The 25,179-nt window shown below is 39.2% G+C and overlaps 1 protein-coding gene across 2 annotated transcripts in view; it reads right to left on the bottom strand.

Annotated features, from left to right (window-relative positions):
• The window catches only part of YIPF6 (Yip1 domain family member 6), a 29,097-nt gene extending 5,815 nt beyond the window's left edge, over window positions 1-23,282 (bottom strand). Inside the window, exons 1-6 of one of the 2 annotated variants that reach the window (XM_014829720.3) lie at window positions 22,752-23,282; window positions 14,244-14,372; window positions 13,117-13,195; window positions 3,969-4,011; window positions 1,280-1,405; window positions 490-647 (exon numbers count right to left, since the gene is read on the bottom strand). In XM_014829720.3, coding sequence (XP_014685206.1) covers window positions 490-647; window positions 1,280-1,405; window positions 3,969-4,011; window positions 13,117-13,195; window positions 14,244-14,372; window positions 22,752-22,808 — 592 coding nt within the window. In that variant the 5' untranslated portion in view covers window positions 22,809-23,282. Of the gene's footprint in view, window positions 1-489; window positions 648-1,279; window positions 1,406-3,968; window positions 4,012-13,116; window positions 13,196-14,243; window positions 14,373-22,717 lie in introns of both variants that reach the window. The other variant, XM_044763583.2, reaches the window with a different exon arrangement.
• Window positions 23,283-25,179: the final 1,897 nt, after the last annotated feature.

Raw genomic sequence — 25,179 nt, 5'->3', positions numbered from 1 at the left:
CTCATTTATAAAAATGGGACTAATAATAATAGTTTTTATTTATTAGAGTTGTTGTGAGGGTTAAAAGAGATAATATATATAAAGCACTTAGTGCATGCCTATAATACTCAATCTGTACACGCTAGGTATTATTTTTATTATGATTAATTTGTCAGGAAAAGGCCCGAATCATTTCTCAAGTCACCTAGGTCTCCTATATGCCAGGGCTGAGCTAAGTCTAGTGTAATCTCCTTTCCCAACCCTATCCATTATTTAAGGATTAAAAAAAAATGTGACTCTACACATTTTAGAAGTCAGGATACCTAACTCAGATAAGATGGACATTATCTCCATCAACGCCTACTTAAGAGTAAAGGGTTCTACAGATGACACTGGCAAGAATCCTATCAATTACATGTGACTTAAGAGTTACACTGCTCCTCATCTGGTCTTCTTCTCTAACTCATGTTTTTGTCTGCTCTGCTATTGTAGAGATAAGTACATTCTTACCTATGATAGACCAGGCAAACATCACAATCACCACAAAAAACCGGACCATGAAGTTTATTGGTCCTGGCTCGGCCAAAAGTACCAGCCGGCAAACCAGCATTGCCACTGTCAGGGGAAGTATACAGTAACCCAGCACACAGAGACTCTGAAAAAAAGATCTAAAAAACAACATACATCCATAAAGGTCATACACATAGCTGATTTGTATCATGATACAGTTTATTACACAGATTTTTATGTATCACAGATTGTTACCCTCCTCTAGATATATAATACATATACCCTAACATTGATTTTATGAGGATAGGCCTCTGTATTAAGCATATGTTGCAATTTTTCTCTCTCCATATTCTCCCTCCTCTCCTCTTAAACCCCTTAAGAGTCAACCATCTGGGATACAAGAAGATACTCTAATTCCTAGAGACCTCCTTCTCCCACTGAACCTCTGAGACAGTGGTTCTTAATCTTTTCTAGTTTATAGACCTATTTGAGAATTTGTTGAAAGCTGTGGCCCATCTGTTCGCAAAAATGGACATAATCTTCTAACACAAAAAACTCTACCTATGATTTTAGGGGCTAGAGGGAGCATCTGAAGCTTATCAAAGGACCCCAGATAATTTAAGATAATTCAACCAGGTTATCTCTGTTCAATGGTTTTAAGAGAACTTTCTCTTTGGCCCTCATTTATTTTGAGTTTCCCTTTTAAAAATACCTAACTAGCCAGACTTCTTTAAAAATCTAAGATATACTACCTGGCAAGAGAAAAATGATGCATTTTAATAATACTCACATATTTCCTCCAAGAAGTTTTGAGTTGAGGGTGATGGTAACTGCACCAAACCAGACAATGACAAACACTTCCGCAAACTGGGGCCCTCCATCTTTTTCGCTATCTACAGAGCCTCTTTGAAGCATTCTGTGACGAGGAAATGGCATGAGAATTGCCTAATCTTTTATTTAGAGCAACAAAGTTAAGGCATGTGTTCTGAAACTTTGAATCAAAGAACTACCCTATACCTCACCTGCAGATCGGTGATATGTAGGCTGTATGAAAGGAAAATGCCAGAAGTATTTGGCAAGGCTCCCTTATTTCAAATTCCCAATGCCTCAGGACCATATGGACTGCTCCATTTGGCCTTGCTGGAATGTTTACATGGATTACTAAGGACCTTTTTTGGATAAGAAGAGGTTATAAAGTGAAGGGCCAAATGTGGCTCAAAGACCTAAGGTTCTTGGTCCATACAATACTTAGAATGATTTTAAATTCAAGTTGACATTACTTTAAAATTGGGAGGTTTCACATAAAAATATGTGTTTCTGGATTTTCCTGAAAAATCAAAAGAGTTTCTAATACCGGGCCTGTATTCCTACATGGCAACAATCAGGTGCCGTAGACACAGTAGCAGCTTCCTTCACAAGGGACTTCTGGTCACCAATTTACAATGCATGCATTTAGGTTACTTCTCTAGCCCTTAGACACATGTGAATTTGTAATCCTTGGGTTAAGGTTTTGATTCTGACATTTAAAAATGCAAACAGCCTATAAACCTATTTAGTTGTTGATTTTTAAAAATCAAAACATACAGATTATTATTAAAAGACTTTGCTTTGAAACTGAGTAGTTGAACAGTCATTTAAATATCCTCTCTTTGTCTAAGAATTTTACAGACGTAAACTGTTTTGAATTTTAGACTTAGGACACTTGGACTTGGTGTTATTTTTTCAGACAAATAATAACTAGCATCAAGCTCACAACCTCTTCTTATTACATAGTATAGAGAAGTCACACAGTAACTCTTGCCCCACTATGCTGTTTGCCAATACAGGCTTTTGTAGCCTATAGTTTTGCATACTCCATTCCAAGTCCTGACAATCTGATGCAAGGAATGCCAGCACTTATCACTTATTGTCCAGAATCCCTATTGTTTCAGCATGGTATGATAGAAAGAACATTAACTGGCCTAGAAGGCAGAAGACCTAGATACCATGCCTGGTTCTGTCACTAGATATGTAGACCGGAGCAAATCACTTGACGTCTTGGGAGTCCAGTTTTCTTCTCTGCAAATAAGTGGGGTTAAACTCTACATAATCTCTAAAGTTAATTCTTCAAAACTAAAAAAACTATATGCCCAGAGCTTCTAATATAAACTCTTCCATCACGGCACTGGATTATTTCCCTTAATATGGTTATAAGAGGCACAAAAAATAGCACTCTATGAGGCTGGCCCAGTGGCGCAGTGGTTAAATTCAGGTGCTCCACTTCGGTGGCCTGGGGTTTCATGGCTTTGGATCCTGGGCATGGACCTACACACTGCTCATCAGGCCATGCTGTGGCAGCATCCCACATACAAAACAGAAGAAGACTGGCACAGATGTTAGCTCAACAACAATCTTCCTCAAGCAAAAAGAGAAAGATTGGCAACAGATGTTAGCTCAGGGCCAATATTCTTCTGCAAAAAAAAATTGATATATATATATATATATATAGTACTCTATGTTGTTACCTAAATTGGCATGTGCTCAACTTACATTAAAAAATGCGTAGAGAAGCCATTAAGAAACTTATTAAATTTAGAATCATAAAAGGTTAGGCCTGGAAAGGACCCTCAACCATCTCCTTTTATACATATGGAAGAGGAGACCCGGAGAGGTTAGGCAGGAAGAGATGTGTAATTATCACAGAAGAACGAGCAGTCAAGGAAACATGAGGTTGATTCCCAGATCTACCACTGACTATGTGATCTTAGTTCAGTTCTCAATCTCTTTGAACCTGAGCTTGTTTGTCAAAAAAGGAAAATAATATTAACTTCTTGTTATGAGAATAAAATAAGAGAAGGTATTTAAAAGTTCTCTGCAAACTGGGAAAAATCATTATAAAAATTTTGGTTATTAGTAGCTATCAGCAGAGTCAGAATGAGAACCCAGAACTGAATCCTAGTGTAGTATTTTTTCCACTCCGCCAGTGGTTATATTCCCCTTCCAATGGAACTTTGCTTTCCTTCTTCTGTCTTCTCCCTTTACATACAAGGCATATGGAAAGCGTAACACTTTGGAACATGATCTTGCTTTAAACTCTACCACTTCTCTGTAATTTATTCTCATTCTCATTCATATTTTTAGTAAGATTTAAAAAGAACTATGTTTGCAAATAAACAGAGCTTAAACCTACAGATATTTAATTTAGTTTAATGATGGGGAGGTATATGAGACTAAATAAATGTTTATTGAACAGAAACGGCTAAAAAGGCTAAGAAGCCTTTGGTAAACAGAGGTGGGCATAATTTTCACATCTTTAACCCTATCACTCTTTGAATTGATCTGGAAAGTTGACTGACTGTTTAGATTTAAATACATAAGGAGTACACTGTGTCACAGAATTATTAAATGACATATTCACTCAAAATTTCCCTCAATTTTGAAACTCCCCAAAATAGTCTAGTCTATCTCAAATGACAAAGAAAGGAAATATAAGTACTTACAATGCAAGTGTCACACAAAGGATCAAAGGGCCCCATAAATCCCCTAGAAGGCAAGAAAAGGCACAACATTGTTAAGAAACAACCATGTAGTATTTTCTATCTTTATTCCAATATCCACCTCTCCTACTCTAGGAATTCAGACATCAAGGCTCTCTGTCTGCCCAAGCCTTCCTACTTCTCCAACCCCTCTACTTGCCCTCCCTGCTCCCCAATTCTGAATGCCCTTCTTCATAAATCCTTTAAATTTTGTTCACTTCCTATCCCACTAATCATCCCTCTCCCCACCTAAGCAGCATTCCAGCATGCTATAAAGACCAATGGGCAAGGAGTCAAAAGACTTAGGTGCCCCACCCTGCACCCTGAGAAAGACTATAGCCAAGTCACTTCACCAGTTTGAAACTACATTAGACAAGGCAAGTATAACCAGGCTTATCTCACGAATACGAAAACTTAAGCTGAGAAGAAAGTGACTTGCCCAAGTTTATATAAACAGTTAGGTGTCAAAGTGGGACCAGAACCTAGGTCTTCTGATTCCTACTTCTGATTTCCACTCTGCCACACTGCTTTACTTTTGTAACTATTACATTGAACTAGTATGTAACTGCTGTTCTTATAGGTGAGAAAACAGCTAAATATTGGTAGTTTCATAAGGTTAAACTTTAACAAATAACATTAAAGCTTTTTGAAAACTATAAAAGTCTCTGCCAAGATTAGGTCTAAGCACAGTGGTTCCCAATCAACAGATGTTGGTTGATTAATATGCCAACACTTCAGTAACATACAGCTTAGAGCACAACTACCTTCCTTAGCCAATATGAAAAAAGGTACATATAACACTTCTAACTTAAACCTTACAAGTATACAACTTTACCTAAAAGATGTATGCACACTTTCATTTTTTTTTAATTATATAAGTAATTTACATCACTGTGGAAAGTTTGGAAAAGATGTAAAAAGAGTTGATCTTCACATTCTAATAAAACTATTGATGTTCTTATTAAATTTTTTAACTTATCAACTGAAAAACTGATTTCAAGTACAATTGACATTAACACATTGGCTTTTTTTAATGCACTGAAGATTTTTTTAATTTATAAAAAAAATCTGTAACTATTTTAAAACTATTTTCTTATTGTTATAAAATATATATAACACAAAATTTACCATTTTAGTCACTTTTAAGTATACAGGCACTGAGTATATTCATTGTTGTGCAACCATCACACCATCCCTCTCCAGAACTTTTTTATTTTCCCAAACTGAAACTCCAACACATTAAACAATAACTCCCTATTTGCCCTTCAGCCCCTGGAAACCACCATTTTAGTTTCTGTCTATCAATCCAACTACTGTAGATACCCAATATAAGCAAAATCATATAATATATGTCCTTTTGTGTCTGGCTTATTTTACTTAGCACAGTGACTTCAAGGTTCATCCATGTTGTAGCATGAGTCAGAATTTCACTCCTTTTTAAGGCTGAGTAACATTCCACTCATGTATGGTATATACCATGGTGTATATACCACATTTTGTTTATCCATCTATTCGTCGATGGATGTTTGAGTTCTTTCCACTTTATAGCTGTTGTGAATAATGCTGCTGTGAATATGGGTGTACAAATATATGTTCTAGTCCCTGCTTTCAATTCTTTTGGGCACATACCCAGAAGTGGAATTGCTGGATCATATGGTAATTCTATGCTTAATTTTTGGAGGAACCACCATGTTATTTTCCCCATTGGCTTTACCATTTTACATTTCTACTAGAAATGCACAAGAGTTCCAATTTCTCCACATCCTCACCAACACTTGTTATTTTCTGTTTCTTTGATAATAGCCATACTAATGGGTTTGAAGCAGTACCTCGCATTTTTTTCTTTGTTAATTATATTTAAGTCATTAATTTTTTCCTTGCCACTTTGCCAAAGGCTATGATAACGGGGCAGGACGGCAAATTTTGGCCATGACTTGCTCACCCTTTGAGCAAGCTTATCTACCTATCCCCACAAGGTTTGGGAACAGACCTTAAAATAGGACATAGCTAATATTCATCACTAAACAGCAAACTAACACACTGGTTCTGTGTTATGACTGAAGCAGCCTTGCTTTGAACTGGGCCACAGCAGCAGGTAAAAGGATATCTTGACATCTGGGATAGCAGTGGTAGAGTGGAAAGGGCATTGAACTTAAAAATTAGGTTCTAATCCTGCCTGTGTGATCATGACACTCAGCTTGCCTGAGACTCATTTTCTTCATCTGTAAAATAGGAACAATAACTCCTACTTTGCAAAGTTGTTGCAAAGATTAAAAAGGATAATGCAGAGCAGTGACATTAGCAACAGGGCGGAGTGAGCACTTCCATTAGACTCTCCCTGCTAAGATACAATGATAAGGACATTCATAAAGCAACAGAGGACACTCACACAACACAAAAGATGTCTGAGAGACCAACACAGCCATAGGTCTGAAGGTGGAGGAGCTGGGTCTCCAGGAAGAAGTAGAAGGAAGTAAGGGGATCTTCTCTCCTTCCCCTAGTGGCAGCAACCCAGGGCAAGGGACCATGCAGAGGAGAGGAAGCAGGGGCAACTCTCTGCGGGAAGACCTTCGCTTTCCAAATTCCCTCACAGTTGGTGGGAAAGCCCCATAGAGAGGTGGCTAAGTTATTTCAGGGATGTATTCATCAAGAAAGCACCCCAGGAGAGCAGAAAGCGGGGGAAGAGCGAGAATGCCCCTAGGATCGCACATGAAGGAAAGCACTCCTCCAGCCACCTGGCACTCCAGTTCAGCCCATTGGCTAGAGTGCCCCAGCATATGTTAAAAAAGCAGCAGCAGTGAGCGAGTGAGCCAGAAATCCCAGACAGGCCCTGTCAACATAGATTTTACAAACTGGCACAAATGCCAGGCACCATGGCAGGCTCAGAAAACACAGCTTCTGATCAGCCCCCCAGTGGCGGGAGGTGGATTCTGTGACCAGATACTATTACTATGCAATGGCACAAATCCACACCATAAAACAGTATGAAATAATATATTAATGCTCCAGACCACAAGGAAAATGACAAGCACCTAGAAGTCAACCCTGAAGGTACAGCAATTTTCAACACAAATGATATAGGATTCAAATAGCTATCATAAAAAAAAGTCAACGAGTTACAATAAAACACAGTTCAATGAAATCAGGAATAAAATTAATGAACAGAGAGAATTTTTCATAAAAGAGATGGAAACTAAAAAGACAAACCAATCAGAAATGCTGAAGATGAAAAACAAATGAAAAATGGAGGAGATAAAAATCTGGACTCCCTGAATAATGGAGCTGATATGGAGGAGAGAATTAGCAGTCTGAAGGACAGAAATATAGAAATGCTTCAGGTGGAGGAGGAGAGATAACTAAGACTAAAAAGAAATGAAGAAACTCTCCAAGAAATAACTGACTCAAATAGGAAATGAGACATAAGGATTACAGGTATTCCAGAGGAAGAACAGAGGGAGAACGGAGCATAAGTCTTGTTCAAAGAAGTAGTAGCTGAGAACGTCCCAAACCTGGGGAAGGAGCTGGAAATACAAGTAAAAGAAGCCAATAGAACTCTTAATTATATCAATGTAAAAAGACCTTCTCCAAGGCACATGGTACTAAAACTGGCCAAAGTCAGTGATAAAGAAAAAATATTGAGGGCAGCAAGGCAGAAGAAAATAACTTACAAAGGAACCCCTATCAGGCTTTCAGTGGATTTTTCAACAGAAACCTTACAGCCTAAGAGATAGTGGAATGATATATTCAAAATTCTGAAAGACAAAAACTTTCAACCACAAATACGCTATCCAGTGAAAACATCCTTCAGATATGATGGAGAAATGAAAACGCTCCCAGATAAACAAAACCAGAGGGAGTTGATAACCACAAGACCCCCCTTACCAGAAATTATCAAGAAGGCCCTCATACCTGAAAAAAAAGAGTTTACAAAGCCTTGCTCAAGGAGATAAACAGGCAGACAATATCAGAAAATTGCAGCTCTATATCAAAACAGGTTAGCAAACAATTATAACAGTAAGATAAAGGGAAAGAATACATCAAAAATAAATACGATCTTGTCATTTTAACAAAAACCTCAAAACACAAGATGGAATAAGTTGTGACAACAACAACTTAGAAGGGGAAGAGAAAAGGGATGGAACTGGCTTAGACCAAGCAAATAAGAGGCTATCAGAAAATGGACTATCTCATCTACAAGATTCTTTATACAAACCTCATAGTAACCAATAACAAAAAATCAGAACAGAGTCACAAATGATAAAGAGAAAACTGCCAAAACTATCACTGAGGACTACCAAACTGAATTGGAAGTCTGAAATACATGGGAGAAGAAACGAGGAAAATACAGAATAAATGGATAAAACAGCAGCATTAAGCCTGCATAAATCAATAATCACTCTAAAGGTAAATGGCTGGAATTCTCCAATCAAAAGACATAGAGTGGCAGGATGGATTAAGAAACAAGACCCAACAATATGCTGCATCCAGGAAACACATCTCAGCTCTAAAGACAAACACAGGTTCAGAGAGAAGGGACAGAAGATGATATTCTAAGCTAACAGTAAATAAAAGAAAGCAGGTGTTGGTATATTTATATCAGACAAAGTAGACTTCAAGATAAAACAGGCAACAAGAGACAAAGAGGGGGAGTATATAATGAGAAAAGGGACACTCTACCAAGAGGACATAACAGTTATAACCATATATGCATCCAACAGAGGAGAACCAAAGTACATAAAGCAACTATTAACAAATCTAAAAGGCAATATTAACAACACCACAAGAATAGCAGGAGACCTTAACAACCCACTTACATCAATGGAAAGATCATCCAGACAGAAAGTCAACAAGGAAATAGTGGATTTAAACAAAAAACTACACCAGATGGACTTAATAGACATATATAGAACAGTCCATCCAAAACCAGCAGAATACACATTATTCTCAAGTGCACATAGAACATTCTCAAGGATATGCCATGTGTTGGGAAACAAGGCAAGCCTCAACAAATTTAAGAAGATTGAAATCATATCAAGCATCTTTTCTAACCATGATACTACGAAAGTAGAAATCAATAACAAGAAAAAACCTGGGGAAAGGACAAAGATGTGGAGACTAAACAACATGCTACTGCAAAACCAATGGATCATTGAAAAAATTAAAGGAGAAAGCAAAAAATATCTGGAGACAAATGAAAGTGAAAATACACCATATCAACTCATATGGGAGGCAGCAAAAGTGGTCCTAAGAGGGAAATTCATAGCAATACAGGCCCACCTTAACAAATAAGAAAAATCTCAAATAAACAATCTTAAACTAGACCTAACAGAATTAGAAAAAGAAGAGCACAAAAGACCAAAGTCAGGAGAAGGGAAATAATAATAATTAGAGCAGAAATACATGAAATCAAAACCAAAAAAAAGTTAAAAGGATCAATGAAAAAAGAGCTGGTTCTTTGGGACATAAAGAAAATTGAGAAACCCTTAGCCGGACTCACTGAGAAAAAAGAGAGAAGGCTCAAATAAATAAAATTAGAAATGAAAGAGGAGAAATTACAATGGATACTGAAGAAATAAGAAGGATTACAAGAGAATACTATGAAAAACTATATGCCAACAAATTGGACAATCTAGAAGAAATGTATAAATTCTTAGACTCATACAACCTCCCAAAACTGAATCAAGAAGAAATAGAGAATATGAATAGAGCAATCACAAGAGGTTGAAACAGTAATCAAAAACATCCCCCAAAATAAAGGTCCCTCTGAGAATAGGAACAAGACAAGTGTGCCCACTCTCATCACTCTTATTCAACATAATACTGGCGGCTTTGGCTAGAACAATTAGGCAAGAAAAAGAAATAAAAGGAATACAAATTGGCAATGAAGAAATGAAACTCACACTGTTTGCAGACAACATGATCTTATATATAGAAAACTCTAAAGATACATCGGAAAACTATTATAAATAAGAAACAACTACAGCAAAGTTGCAGGGTACAAAATCAACTTACAAAAATCAGCTGCATTTCTGAGCTGGCCTGGTAGTGCAGCAGTTAAGTTCTCACAAACCACTTTGGCGGCCCAGAGTTCACCAGTTCAGATCCTGAGTGCAGACCTATGCACCGCTTATCAAGCCATGCTGTGGCAGGTGTCCCACATAAAAAGTGGAGGAAGATGGGCACAGATGTTAGCTCAGGGCCAATCTTCCTCAGCAAAAAAAGAGGAGGATTGTTGACAGATGTTAGCTCAGGGCTAATCTTCCTCAAAAAAAAAAAAAGCTGCATTTCTATATTCTAATGATGAACTAGCAGAAAGAGAACTCAAAAATATAATCTCATTGGCAATCACAAAAAAAAGAATAAGATATCTAGGAATAAATTTAACCAGGGAGGTGAAAGACCTATATGATGAAAACTATAAGACATTATTGAAAGAAATCAATGGTGACATAAAGAAATAGAAAGATATTCCATGCACACAGATTGGAAGAATAAATATAGCTAAAATGTTCATACTACCTAAAACAATCTAGATTCAACGCAATCCCAATCAGAATCCCAATGCCATTCTTCACAGAAATAGAACAAAGGATCCTAAAATTGATATGGGGCAAGAAAAGACCCAGAATAGTGAAAGCAATGCTGAGAAAAAAGGAACAAAGCTGGAGGCATCACAATCCCTGACTTCAAAATCTACTACAAAACTATGATAATCAAAACAGCATGTTACTGGCACAAAAAGAGACACACAGATCAATGGAACAGAATCGAGAGCCCAGAAGTAAACCCACACGTTTATGGACAGCTAATATTCGACAAGGGAGCCAAGAGCATACAATGGAGAAAGGAAAGTCTCTTCAATAAATGGTGTTGGGAAGACTGGACAGCCATATGCAAAAGAATGAAAGTAGACCATTATCTACGCCATACACAAAAATTAACTCAAAATGGATCAAAGACTTGAAGGTAAGACCTGAAACCATAAAACTCCTAGAAGAAAATCTAGGTAGTACACGTGACATCAGTCTTAGAAAGATCTTTTTGAATACCATGTCTACTTGGACAAAGGAAACAAAAGAAAAAATAAACAAGTGGGACTTCATCAGACTAAACAGCTTCTGCAAGGCAAAGGAAACCAGGAACAAAATGAAAAGACAACCCACCAATTGGGAGAAAATATTTGCATAGCATATATCCGACAAGAGGTTAATCTCCAAAATATATAAAGAACTCACACAACTCAACAACAAAAAAACAAACAACCCGATAAAAAACTGGGCAGAAGATATGAATGACATTTTTCCAAAGAAGATATACAGGTGGCCAATAGGCACATGAAAAGATGTTCAACATCACTAATCATCAGGGAAATGCAAATCAAAACTACACTAAGATATCACCTTACACCCGTTAGAATGGCTATAATCACCAAGACAAAAAATAACAAATGTTGGAGAGGATGTGGAGAAATTGGAATCCTCATACACTGCTGGTGGGAATGCAAACTGCTGCAGCCACCATGGAAAACAGTATGGAGATTTCTCAAAAAACTAAAAATAGAAATATCATATGACCCAGCTACCCCACTACTGGGTATTTATTCAAAGAACTTGAAACCAACAATTTCAGAGAGACACATGCACCCTTATGTTCAATGCAGCATTATTCACAATAGCCAAGATATGGAAGCAACCCAGGTGCCCATCTAGGGACCAATGGATAAAGAAGATCCGGTATATATACACAATGGAATACTGCTCAGCCATAAAGAAAGACAAAATCATCCCATTCACAACAACATGGATGGACCTTGAGGGTATGATGTTAAGCGAAATAAGCCAGACCGAGAAAGACAAACACCATATGATTTCACTCATATGTGGAAGATAAACTAACATATGGACAAAGAGAACAGTTTAGTGGTTACCAGAGGGGAAGGAGTTTGGGAGGTGGGCATAAGGGGTAAAGGGGCACATTTATATGGTGACTGACAAATAATAATGTAAAACTGAAATTTCACAATGTTATAAATTATGATGACCTCAATAAATTGTTTTAAAAAAAGATAATGTGTGGGAGGCAAGGGGAAGGCACTAGAATAATAGCTACCATGTATGTAGTGGCTACTAAATGCTAGATGCTGAGCAAGGCGGTTGATATTCAGTGTTATCTCTAATCCTCACCAACAGGTACATGTTACTATCTCCACTTTAACAGAGTAAGAGACTTGAGTCTCAGAAAAGTTAATCTGTCTTATCCAAAAATCACACAGCTAGTGATGGAACTACTGTTCAAACTCAGATTTGTCCAAGCTCTTTCCACTCTACACCAGAGGTAGCCAATCATGTGTGAGCTCCAACCCACAGTCTACCACATTGAAAAAGATTCTGACACTGCGTCTAGTATCCACACAGTGATGGCATATTTGCCACATATCTGACATCTTTATATTACAGCTGAAATGCTGCCAAAATAGAAGGTACAGTCATGTACCACTTCATTGTAACTATTCTCAAACAACTGATTCAATTTTTCTGATAAAGGGTACTAAGATAACCAAGAATACTCGAAAATAAAAGGTCTAACAATTTTTAAGAATAAATTGTAAATAAGAGCATAATTTATTGCAAACACTGTTTAGATAGAACTCTTGAACAAAGAAGTCATCAGACTAAATGATAGTTCTGAAAACAGAAATGTCAATAAAGGTATTATTAATCTGTTAATCCTTAATGGGTATTAGCTATTATTCTAATTTAACATTTAAACATTTTGCCTTTCCCTTGGAGATTGTTAGCTCTTTGGCTGAACAAAGTCCCTGTGTGTTTGCAGCTTCCAGAAACATTTTTTGCAGTGCCTATTATAGCAAGTGAGGATATATATATAGTCTATATTTATTGATGAGGACAAGATATTATGCAAAATCTTCCAATCTCTGAAATTCCATTCTAAACTTTTAACTTCTTCCAAATTTTCATTTACATATTCATTTATATATTTTTTCCTCCTGCAAATGATGTCAGTTTTATAACCACAGAGCCTCTGCCTTATAAAGTACTTATGATAATATACAGTGAGAAGCAGCAGATTCGCAAAAACCTCATATACTTACAATCTCTCAAAAGAGTATTACTTTTCCTTGGATATAAAACATGCATGAATTTTTTTCCAACAGCTTTGAGATCACGCATCTGAAAGACATAACAACTTGTATTGTGATGACCAAGGTTGCCAGGCAGAGCCCTCACTTAGTTTGCTAAAATTTCTTTTATTTCTCTCTCCTGAGAGCCCTTCATTGAATTTGAGAGCTAATAACTACAGTTTAACTCCTTCACTACAAAACCAGAGGGGTACAGTTTTTCTATTAACTCCTTTTTCTATTAACTTTTTTTTTTTACTAACTTCTTAAACCAACATCTAATTCTTTACCATATCTACCAGCTCTGTTTTAATTTTTAAAACTCTGTAAAACAGAAATATTGCCCTCCTAATATGTTACTTAAAGAAACTAAAATAATAACGCTACTAAAATGTGCTTTGCAAAACAGCATCTGACTTTCAGTTTATACATGATTAGGTCCTAACGACCAATTAGCCTGTTCCCTAGCTACCATATTCTTCCCAATATATAAAATAAATTAATTTACAACATTCCCACTCAAACTGGTAAATAAATCCTAGAAGCCAGACTAAAAAAAATGAAGACACTTGAGGAAGGGTACAGTAATACAAATATAACCTCTCAAAATGTAGTTGAGATAATTCTGTCCTAATTTTTTCACCTAGAAATTTCTTCATGTCCTTAATAGCTCTTTGTAAACATGATTTTTAATGGTTGTTTACCATTCCACCACATAGAGCTAGCATAATTTACTTAATGATTATCCCTTCTGTTGTTCAATTTTCCCATGTTATAAAGAATGCTGTAACGAACATCTTTGTATATTAACATTTTTCTGTGTTTTTAAAAATAATCTTTTATTTAAAATTTTTCCTTATATCTGGAGAAGCAGAATTATCACCTTAAAAAGATTTGGATATTTTAAGATTCTTAATACCCATTATAGCCAAACTGCTTTCCAAAAAGGCTATACCAAATTATTACCTGGGGAAGAATCTGAAATTTCAATAAATAAAATATATTGAAAATCAGTGAACCAAAGAAAAATATTACAAAGTGTTATTAGTTATTTAGTCCCATGATACTGAACAGAAGTTCTCTCAACTAGTCTAACTTACAATGGTATTCTGAACAGATTCATTTAATGTGGAGCTGTCAAATTCCCGAATGCGAGATCTCATAGGAATGGTGATTTCTCCTTCCACAGGGATGTCTTGGGAGATGGATATATCTGAAAGGCCTGCAAACTGAGAATAGTTAGGAAAAAAATTAACGCCTAAAATAAACTGCAGCATTCCTCAAAAACATCATCATTTCCTAGAGAGTAGGAACTATGTTTTCTAATAGGGTTTATGCAGTCTTTTAAGTAAGGTATTAGCTCACAAGACATTAAACAATGCAGTTACCTAAAATTCTCAAATATTTTTTTTAATTTAAAGAATGAGATGGCATATGATGGAAATTATAAAGTAAATGGCATAGACACTTTCTTGCCCTCAAATATTTGGTTTCTTTCAAGCATGAAATCTTCCCATGACACAGGCTAGCAAGATTGCAGAGCTATTAAAAAGTGACCTTTCAGCAATCACACCAGAGCATGGTCACAATTCTGTTGCACTTCTGGTCCTCAGTACGATCTAGTGGCCTCTGCTGGCTAAAAATGAGCATTATGTGAAGCCTAAAGGGAAACTGGAAAGAACAGGGAAATGGCAAAATACATCTTGATCTACACTCTTTTTACCAGGTTACTTAGCAACGACAGATCAAATAACATTTCCAAAATGAATTGCAAACTTTTAAACTCTTAAGTTCATCTGCCAAATTTGATTATTATGACTGAAACTCTGGAATCTTCAAATTCCTAAGAAAACAGAAGCAATCCCTCCTCGTATGGTTTTTGGCCCAGTGGGCACAATATTTAGTGGTCAACAGATGCAGGGAAATGAAACATGAGACAGTACACTGAACTTTTAGGAAGAACAAGGTTGTTCAAAGAACTTACCGATAACTTCTCAATCACACTCTTTATAAGAGAAATACAAACTAAAACTACTTGAAATAAAAATTTTCACCTATTAGACTGGCAAAAATCTAAAAGTTTGACAACATACTCTGCAGTGAAGCTGAGGGCAAAGAGTACTCACACTCTGCTGGAGGGGATGCAAAATGGTACTACTGAAGATTAACCTGGCAATATCTAGCAAATTTATATATAGATCACCCATTGACTCGGCATTGCCACTTTCAGGAGTCTAAAGTGGCAAAAATACAAAGAGACATATATGCAAGGCTCTTCATTACAACACTATTTGTAAAAGTAAAAATATGAGAATAACTCAAATGCCCATCAACAGAGGACTAGTTAAATAAACTATAGTATGTCCACATAATGGAGTACCATGCAGCTGTAACAAGGAATGGGAATATTGCTAAGATTTATTAAGGAGTGTTAAATAAAAGAGCAGCATGGAGAAAAGTTTGCATATATACTATCATTTCTCTAAAAAAAAGAGGGGATACAAATATAGATACATGTCTGAATGTTATCCTTTAAATGTAAGAAATGTGTAAGAAATAAGTCATATAATGTGACTTAAGTCATATGTAATGTAAGAAATAAGTCACATGATTTTGTTTTAAAAGAGGCTTCCTATTGAGGAAAGGAGGAAATAAGGCAGAGGAGACAGGGAGAGTTGCTATGCTTCTTTGAATACACATTTTTCTGTATACATGACTTGAAAGTAGTTTACATAATTATGAAACAAAATTAAAATTTAAAAGCAGTCCCTATAACTGAAAGAAAAATGAACCAAATGAACCTACTGTATGTTGAATTAAATACACAACCACACAGAGAGTAACTATTTCAAGTGACTTTACAACACTGTAATTTGACTTCCAGTTAGGATGTAGAACGCTAGAAAGAGCATCCCTCCCACCAGAACAATAAGAAGCTAGATAAACTACAAAATCTAACTTTCCTTGAGCCCATCAGAGAGCTAAGGCTGTAGCACAACCAAGTAGCCTGCATGAAACCTAAGGAAAGACAGGTACTTCCAAGAAGAGATGGGACATGAGCACTGGTTCATTTGTAGCAAAAGCACAAGAAGACCATGACACTAAGCATCACACAGATCATTAAGAATTCAGCTAAAATTTAAAATGAATTGCTCAAGGTGAAGTGTGGACTAGTATGAGAGTACAGAGCCCCTGGAAGCATCAGACACAAGGGGAGTTCCCACCCACTTGCAGGCTCTTCGCTACAGACTTCCATTAGGACCAGGTGTGGGGGAAGAGAGCGGCTGCCACTCCTGAGAAAAGCACGAAGCCCCGCTCAGACTTTTCTCCCCTAAGGAAAAAGAACTTCACAGCTGCTGAGGGAAGATCAGCAAACCCTGCTGTCTCCAGGGCACAGGTGAAGACCCACTGTGGCTGGGGAAAAAGGAAAGACAAATTTCTCTACTCCTGGGAGAGGGGTAGGAAACCATCCTGAGGCCAGACCATTAGTTTCCCTCAGTTGGGGAAGAGACAGGATCACTGCGAAAGTCCCACCCAGGAGACCAAGGGACCCATGGCCTACCTAAAATGGAGTCTGGATCAAGAAAACAAAGAATCCCCCCTCCCAAGTCCCCCCACCAGGCTAGCAAATATGTAGTAACAAGCAACAGCAGTCTACTAGGGGTGCTAGGGGTGAGGCTAGAGCTTGGAGAAAGAGGCTCTATTTTCTGCAAGGGCAAAGGGAAGGCAAAAAGCTGAGCGTGGAACAGAAACATTAAGAAAAACAATGGGATAACCTAGCACTCACCTTAAGTACAAGGTAATAGGAGAGGAATTTGAAGTTGGTGATGCATTGAAGGTTCCCATAGCAAGGACAAAACCCAAACACAGTTCAACTACTGACTAGATCGACTTAACCCCCACAGTAACAACTAGCAGAAAAGATGTGCTATTTCCAGGCAGTCTCTACTGTTCTCTATGTGATGGCCAGCATTCAATAAAAAATTACTCCCCACCACAAACACATACACACACTAGAAAAAACAACCCACTGTGACAAGACAAAGTAATCAATAAAACTGGACTCTGAGATAACCCAGATGTTAGAATCATCAGGAAACAAAATTTAAGATGACTATGATTAATATGTTAAAGGCTCCAGTAGAAAAAGTTATATGCGTAAATGATGGTGAATTTTTGCAAAGAGACGGAAACTCTAAGAGTCAAACAGTAATGCCAGAAATAAATGAACATAGTAACAGATGAAGAATGCCTTTGACAGCCAGCCTTATCAGTAGACTCAACACAGCCAAAGAAAGAAATCTGTGATTGGTCAGTCAAAATTATCCAAACTAAAACAAAAAGAGAAACATTAGAGGAAACTGGGTGAGGGGTATATAGAAACTCTCTGTACCATTTTTGCAACTTTTCTGTATGTCTAAAATTAGTCCAAAAAGGTTAAAACAATACTCCAGAAAAAAATGTGGTGGGGAGATAGGTGAAATAAGAATAGCAGAATTTTGATAGGTATATGTGGTTTATTATATTACCCTTTATTTTGTTTATATATTTGAAAGCTTCCATAATAAAATTTAGAAATATATCCTTCCTTGTTGCTGCCATTCCCTCAAACTACTCTCCTTCCTCTTCTCTTCCATGGTCAAACTGCTCTTCACTCCTCCACTGACTTAATCCTTTGTAATCTGGCACTGGCCTCCCCACTGTACTGATACTGCTAATAGTGACCTCATAATTACGAAATATAAGGATCCTTTCTCAGTTTCACCATCTGAATACTCTTCAGCGCTTAATGTGTAAACCACCCCTTTGTGAAGCAGTATTCTCTCTTCACTACTATGACACTGCCCTTTCAAACTCCAGGATTACTTGTGTCAAGTTTGCTACCGTTAGGGGAGGCAGGGCAGTGCAGAAGGAATGAGCTTTGAAGCCAAACTGTGCTCTGCCCTCCCTTGAAAAGAGCACTGCTATTAGATAATACCTGCACAGCACCTAGCACATAGTCAATGTCCAACATACAGTATTTGGAGAGTATTGATTAAGAGTATAGGCTCCTGGAGCCAGCCAGCCTGAGTTCAAATCCCAACTCCATCATTTACTACTGATATTGAGCAGGTTCCTTAACCTTCTGTGCCTCAATGTCCTCATCTGTAAAAGTGAGATAATGGTGCCATCATCGCAGGGTTGTTGTCAGGAAGAAATGTATTAATACATGTAGAGCACTTAAGAGCAGGCTCACTGCAGGGGCTAGATAAATCTTAGCTCAGGTTCAAGATTCCCAGGGAGTTGATTCCAGTTCTGTCACTGTTGTATAATAAAGAATCTGGCTGGTCTTTGTCTCCTATTCCTGGAATGTAGCCTCTAAACCTTTTCAATTTCCTAAATGATAGTAGTATTTTTGTTGTCCATGGTGGGCTCTAATAGTTTAGCTAATAGGTGAGTCATGGTAGGCCCCTAGACAGTTTATGCTAACAAGATGACTCAGCATGGGGGCTAACCACCCCAGAAAGACCCAACACAAGATTAGAAGGTTGGGGCTTTGAGTCATGTGATACAAACCCAGCCTCTGGAGAGAGAAGGAACCAATAATCTAGTCAATCATGCCTACATAATGATACCTCAGTAAAAACTCTAGATACATGGGTGAGCTTCCCTGGTTGGCAATATTCTGCATATTGTCACACATTGATGTATCAGAAGGGTAACAGGGTCCTGACTCCACAGGGAGAAGAAAAGGAAGCTTTGTGTTAGGGACCCTCCTAGATATCACCCTATGCATCTCCCCCTTTTGCTGGTTTGGACTGTATCCTTTTGCTATAATAAAACTGTAATTTTAAGAATAGTGCTGTCCTGAGTTCTGTGAGTCATTCCAATAAATTATGGGGTCTAAGGGGATCATGAGAATCCCTGAATTTGTAGTCAGTAGGTCAGAAGGGAAGGTGGTCCTGGGAACCTCTGAATCTGTGGCTGGTATGTGAAGTGAGGGCAATCTTGTGGCAGACTGTGCCCGTAACCTGTGAAGTTTGGCCTAACTCCAGCTAATTGCTTTCAGAAGTCATTGCAGTCACTAAAGTGCCATTGTAACTCCCACCTTATCCCCCATCCCAACCCTTCCTCAGTATCTCTTCTCAGGAGACTTAGTGACATTGTTCAGTGAGCTGAGCCAGGATCTGTGGCCCTCCAGCCCCACGTATAACAGAAAGGACTTCCAGGCCCTCAGCTAGTAGACCATGCTTTTTGACTAGCCCCTCAGTGGAGACGAAAGGTTACTTGGACCCCATGTCCCTCCTCCCAGTGCAGGCAAGTTTGTGCACATATATGCACATGTGCACAGAAACACACACGCACACTTTGCTGCCTTGCTTGGGCCAATGAGGAGAGAAGGTAGAGGCAGGGCCAAAAACATACAGTAAAAGCAGGGACTGCAGCCTTAAGAAAGTGGTTGAAAGCAGATGGATTATACTATTAACCAAACTCTTGGAGAGAGAAAGAGGGGGGTCGTGGCATCAAGCAGGAACCAGCTCAGTCCCTGAAGCCTGGTTCCAAAAAGTGAGAAGGGAGTGGCTAGTGGCATGGTCTCTAGCTAGCCCCTTCACCTGGGACCAGCTTCCTTCCAGACCCTAGGCTATAGCCATTATTATAGTTCTTTTTCCTGCTTCCTAATTAGGCAAGAAACAGGCATTACCCAAGATTCTGTCTTTTCAACTCTATGCAGATGACTCCTAAATCAACATCTAGTCCTGACCTCTTCTGAGCCCTGAAGTCCAGGTTTTAGAGTCCAACTGCCTGCTGGGTATCTATTGGATGACCTGCCAATAGCTTAAACTAAATATGTCCGAAAGTGAATTAATCAACTTTTAGGCCCCTTATCCCCCTTTTATGTATTTATGTTCAGGGCATCACTATCCTCTCATTGGTCTATAGCCTTGCTTTTCAAAATGTGGTATTGGGTGCAGCAGCAGCAAGACCTAGGAGCTTGTTAGAAATGCAGAAACTCAGGCCTCATCCCAGACCTACCAAATCAGAATCTGCAATTTAACAAGATTCCCCAGATGACTGCTATGCACGTCGAAGTTTGAAAAGCACTGATCTAAGACACATTCTCCCTAGCACTGCAAACCCTCAAGGAGTCTGCCTTTCTCAAATCCTGGTCTCTCACCACTGCTGTAGCCCAGGTAGCCATCACTTCTTCCTGAAACCACTGCAGCAGTTTCACTGGTCTCCTAGATTCCAGACATTCCCCATGGTAACCCTTCCTCTATCAGGTTGTCAAATTCATGATTTTAAACGCTTCCCTCTTCAAAAATTTCCACTGACTCCTCATTGCCTATTAAACCTCCCAGCTTAGTAGTCAATATGAAGAAACAACACTTATTTGCATGACTGTTATGTGCCAGGCACTCTACCAAGTGTTTTACATGTGTTAACTCATTTAATCCACCTAACAATCCTATGAGCTAAGTATTACAGTATCTCCATTCTACAGATGGTGAAACTGAGGCATGGAGGGGTTTGGTAATTTCCCCAATATCCCACAGCTTGTTAAATGACAGAGCTTAGAATCAAACTTAGGCGATTTAGCCCAGAGCACACATTCCTAACCACTGTTCCATACTGCCTCCCTAACTCAGTAGCCTTATCTTTTAAGGCTTACCTCCTAATATTTCGCCATGCTTAGCTAAAGTGATCTATCTGTTGTTCTATAAATACATTAGCACCTCCCAACCTCTGTACCTTCCCCAGTGAGAGGCTGTGTAACATTAAAGGAAATAGTCTGGGCTTCAGAAGCAGACCTAGGTTCAAATTTCAGGCCTGGCCACTAACTGGTTATGAGACCCTAGGGAAATCATCAAACCTCTTTGAGTCTCATCTCTTTATCTGAAAGAAAAACAGAGTTAAAAAACCATGTAACTGAAATGGTTGCTATGAAGTTTAGAAAATATGCCGAGGATGTCCAACACAATCCTGGCACATAGCAAGTGCCCAATCACTGATAGTTCTTATGGTCACCTAGAATTTCAAATCCTATCCACCCTTTCAAATACAACTTCTACCTCATAGCTTGCTTCATCACCCCAACTAGACATGATAGCATCTTTTAAATTTCGTTAATATTTTATGTGTAACTTTCTATTAAATACTGCCTTATTTCGGCATTGTACATTTGTCTTATCCCTACAAATTAGACCATAAGCACCTCAAGGGCAGGTCATTTGTATTCCCTACAGCAACTGGCATGGTGCATTACCCATTGTGGGAGTTCAATAAACATTTTTGAATAGAAGTGGATTGGATACTAAGTAAGGAGTGACCAGAACCACTGAAAATAATTGAGGAAAGCTTCATAAAAGATGGATGGGGCAGTTTAGATGAAAGACAGTAAGTAAAAACAGCTAAGCACCTATAACTATGTCACGCCATGCACTATGTGTATATTAGCTCATTGAGTACTCTCACTAATTCTGTGATGAATTACTACCCCATTTTTCAAATGAGGAAACTGGGGTTCAGAGTGATTTCCTCAAGGTCACAAGCGCTCCGTGAGAACTTGGACCTACTCTCTCTCATTGCTGTATCTCCTAAAAGAGTGCATGGAACATAACAGATGCTCAATAAAATTTGTTAAATGACTGAAGAGATGAACAAATAGAGCTAGTAAGCAGAACCAGAACTAGAACCAATTTCACCTGACTCCCAGTTCAGTCCTCTATTAAGTTGCCAATTTAAAACAGAGGAAAGGGATGTACCATTTTTTTGAGCAACTGCTATATAACTAAACATTGTTCCAGAGGAGGAACTTGGGGGCAGAATGTAGAGTTAATTATACTCTTCAGTTCATGGCACTGATTGTATTAGATACCTTACATAAATTATGTCATTTCATCTTCCTAAAAACTCTTTGAGGCAGGTATTTTTATCTCCATTTTACAGGTGAAGAAACACTCTCCATGAAATGAGTTGCCTAAATTCACGCAAGTGGCAGAGTGGGTGATTCCAGCCCAGGTAAGTTTAACTCCAAAACCTGTGTTCTTAAATACTTGTCCAGGCTTTGGGCTTGTACTTGCGGTGGATATCCTATCCCCTGTAAAGACAGGAGCAAGAGCATCAGGAAGAGGATTGCAAGGAGCTGAGACAGGAAGGGCAAGGATTAAACCAAGAAAGACTACCAGGGTCACTGAACGAATCAATAATCAAGTTATAACGTCCCATGGGAAGCAATCTTTCATTAATCCTAGAATGCTGCTACTCCAACAAACGCTAGTGACAAGTCTTGATAAAATGCGGGGCAGCAGGACCAAAGATACTTCAGAAATCACCTAAAGCTCGGCACTTAACCCAATGTAGGGGAAGACGACAAGCCCTGAGAGTATGGGAAAGGAAAGTGAATGGGAGTTTCACGAGAAGGTGTGGAAGGCACGAAGAGGGCAGGGTGGAAAGCCGTTAGCTCAAAGAGCAGGTGCAGTGTTGGGACTGGTTCTGGCATCGGGTACAGGAAAGCCCTGCCGGGAGGAAGGGGTCTGGCTCTCTCACGCCACGAGCCCGTCACCCGACTTCCTTAAGGCGCACTCTGCCTCACCCTCGGTCCCTTTTGTCGAAGATCCCAAGCTCACCAGGGGCCTGGGCGATGCTGTCCCCGGGTCTCCTGGAGACTCCGCCGCTTCCGCCATCTTGGCCCTCCTTCTCCCCGGTCGCTCCCACAGGCTTTGCGGAACCTGGGACGTGGAGGCCGCGGCCGGTCAGCGCGTCATCGCGCGACGGCTGCGTCACCGAAAAGCGCCTAGCAACGGCGGCGGACCCGGCCCTTCCTTGTCCCTTGTCCTCCGGTGTCAGGGACAGGTCCGTGTCGCCTCGCCTCGCTTCCTCGGGGCCACGGGTCCCGCCAGACACGTTGCCCTTTAACACTCAACCCCGATTCTCAGATCGCTCCGTCGGTCTCGGGACCACGGCTGCCGTCTCTACTGCACCGCCCCCACGCACCCGGTTCCGGCTCTCAGGAGTAGGCTCGGAGTGCCCGTCCCCAGAGCACAACTCCTCGTGGAAAAAACCTGCTCCTCCCCCGGCCGCAGGGAAACTTCAAGTTTCCGTGCTCCTGAATAAAGAGATCGAGCCCACCCTAATCAACTTCCCTCTGCCGTTGCCCCCTGCCGGCGTCTCTGCGCTTCTCATCCAGCTTCCTAGCCGCTTCCCACTTCCTCGACTTGTGTAAACTAATATACTGTCTCCACACCGACCTCCAAGATTACTTTTCTCCCTCACTCCCTTTGAGGGGAGGGGAAGCTTCTCTATATACCTTGGCCAAAATTTTAATCCCACTACAACTTCCAAAGTTGCTGAGCGGTCTCGGGCAAGTACTGAAAATGTTCAAGATCTAAAAAAGGGTGATTATTTTAAGAATAACTTTTTGAAAAAAACCCTGCTTGTCCCAACCTCTATTCTCTACTTCATCCCGGGCCTTTTTCAGTGTTTCTGACTCCAGTTTACCTCCGCACTAGGCTAAAATAAGGTCAAGAAATACACCCATTGTTGATGCAGCAGTATTCAGGATGCCAGAGTGCCCTTAGGGGATGTGAATACCAGTTTTCCCCTTTTAACAAACAGGGTAGCGGATGGGTGTGAAATAAAGTGCTTTGTATTTTTGGATAAGCAATCCATGAAAGCACCCAAGCAGTAAAGTCAAGGAGAAAGAACCTGGAACGTGGTGAGACAAAATTCCCAAACTAATGGAGTTTGTGTGTCTGTGTGGTGGTTGTCTCGTTTTGTTTAAATATTCTTATAATTCTCCTTCAGACCAAGCACATTTTCAGTACTTGCACAAATACTGATGGTAGTGATATTAAAATTTAAGCCAGTAGATATGAAAACTTTTTTTTAATTTCGAGAGTATATTATATATAATTCCCCAGCCAAGGCCTCAGCCTCCCACACCCACTCCACCCCTACCGCTCTGACCCCTGTCCTGATTTCCAGCGCTTTGGATTACCAAGTCCCTTACAGCTTCCCTGAGATCATTGATAACCTCTTCTACTTCCTTGATAACCTCCAGAATTAGTTCTCTCTCCCTAAACACAAGCTCCAACTTTTCTACCACCCAACGTCATCTCTTGGCCTCTTTGCCACGCCTTTCAAGATAGCCTTGATGCTGGGTTAGGAGGAAGACAGGCCATAAAACAGTTGTTGAGGCAGTCCATGTTCAGGTTACTTTGGCACTATTTCAGACTAAAAATTCCAGTTTTCCTCATTTAACTAATAGGATGGATGTGAGATAATATGCTATGAAGAAAGAAACTCAAGAAGGAAGGTTGGGGAGGAAAGGGGCGGCATAGGGACAAGCTCCTAAAATATAAACTATTTTATGTTTTTAGTTGCAAATATATCTCACAAAATTGCCAAACTAACTCAGTATTCTTTGATACACTTACATTCACTACCCTCTGTTGGATACAGCAGAACTCACATGACTTGCCCAAAGTTACTTAGAAACTTTGTACATTGTGGAAGTAGGATTAACATTTAGGCCAATAGGAGAACTTTTGTTAGTTGTTCTAAATTACAGGACAATACAAGGTACAACTCCATTCAAATGACTGGAAAATATTAAGGAAACAGGCAGTTTTCTAGAAAAATGGTCAAAATTAACTCAAAAAGGAAGTAGGGAATTTCATTAGGACAAATTTTGGAGGAAAGAAATTCTAAATATATGAAAAGCAAGGTGCAGAATAGTTTGTAGGGTGTGCAAAGGGAATATATAGCCATATGTTCAAATATTCACAGACTGTGTCCTCATAGCTACACAGACACTGGGAACAGAGGTTGCCTCTGAGGAGAGAACCTGAGGGACTATTTACTGACTTTCAAGGGAGGACTCTTCCGTGTATGCCCTTTGACGCAGTTTGAAATTTTTACCATATGCATGGGTTACTTTAAAAAGAAAGTTGCCAGAGATCTATCCTCCCCTCTACCCTCAAAGTGCTGGATGGTTTCGCAGGCTATTCATTCAAGCCTTCAAGGAGCAGATATTCCTACACTGTATGAATTTTT

Source organism: Equus asinus, chromosome X (genome assembly GCF_041296235.1).
Source record: "Equus asinus isolate D_3611 breed Donkey chromosome X, EquAss-T2T_v2, whole genome shotgun sequence".
Classification (NCBI taxonomy): Eukaryota; Metazoa; Chordata; class Mammalia; order Perissodactyla; family Equidae; genus Equus; species Equus asinus.
The sequence above is the reverse complement of the archived record's forward strand: the minus strand, read 5'-3'. Positions and strand labels throughout refer to the sequence as shown.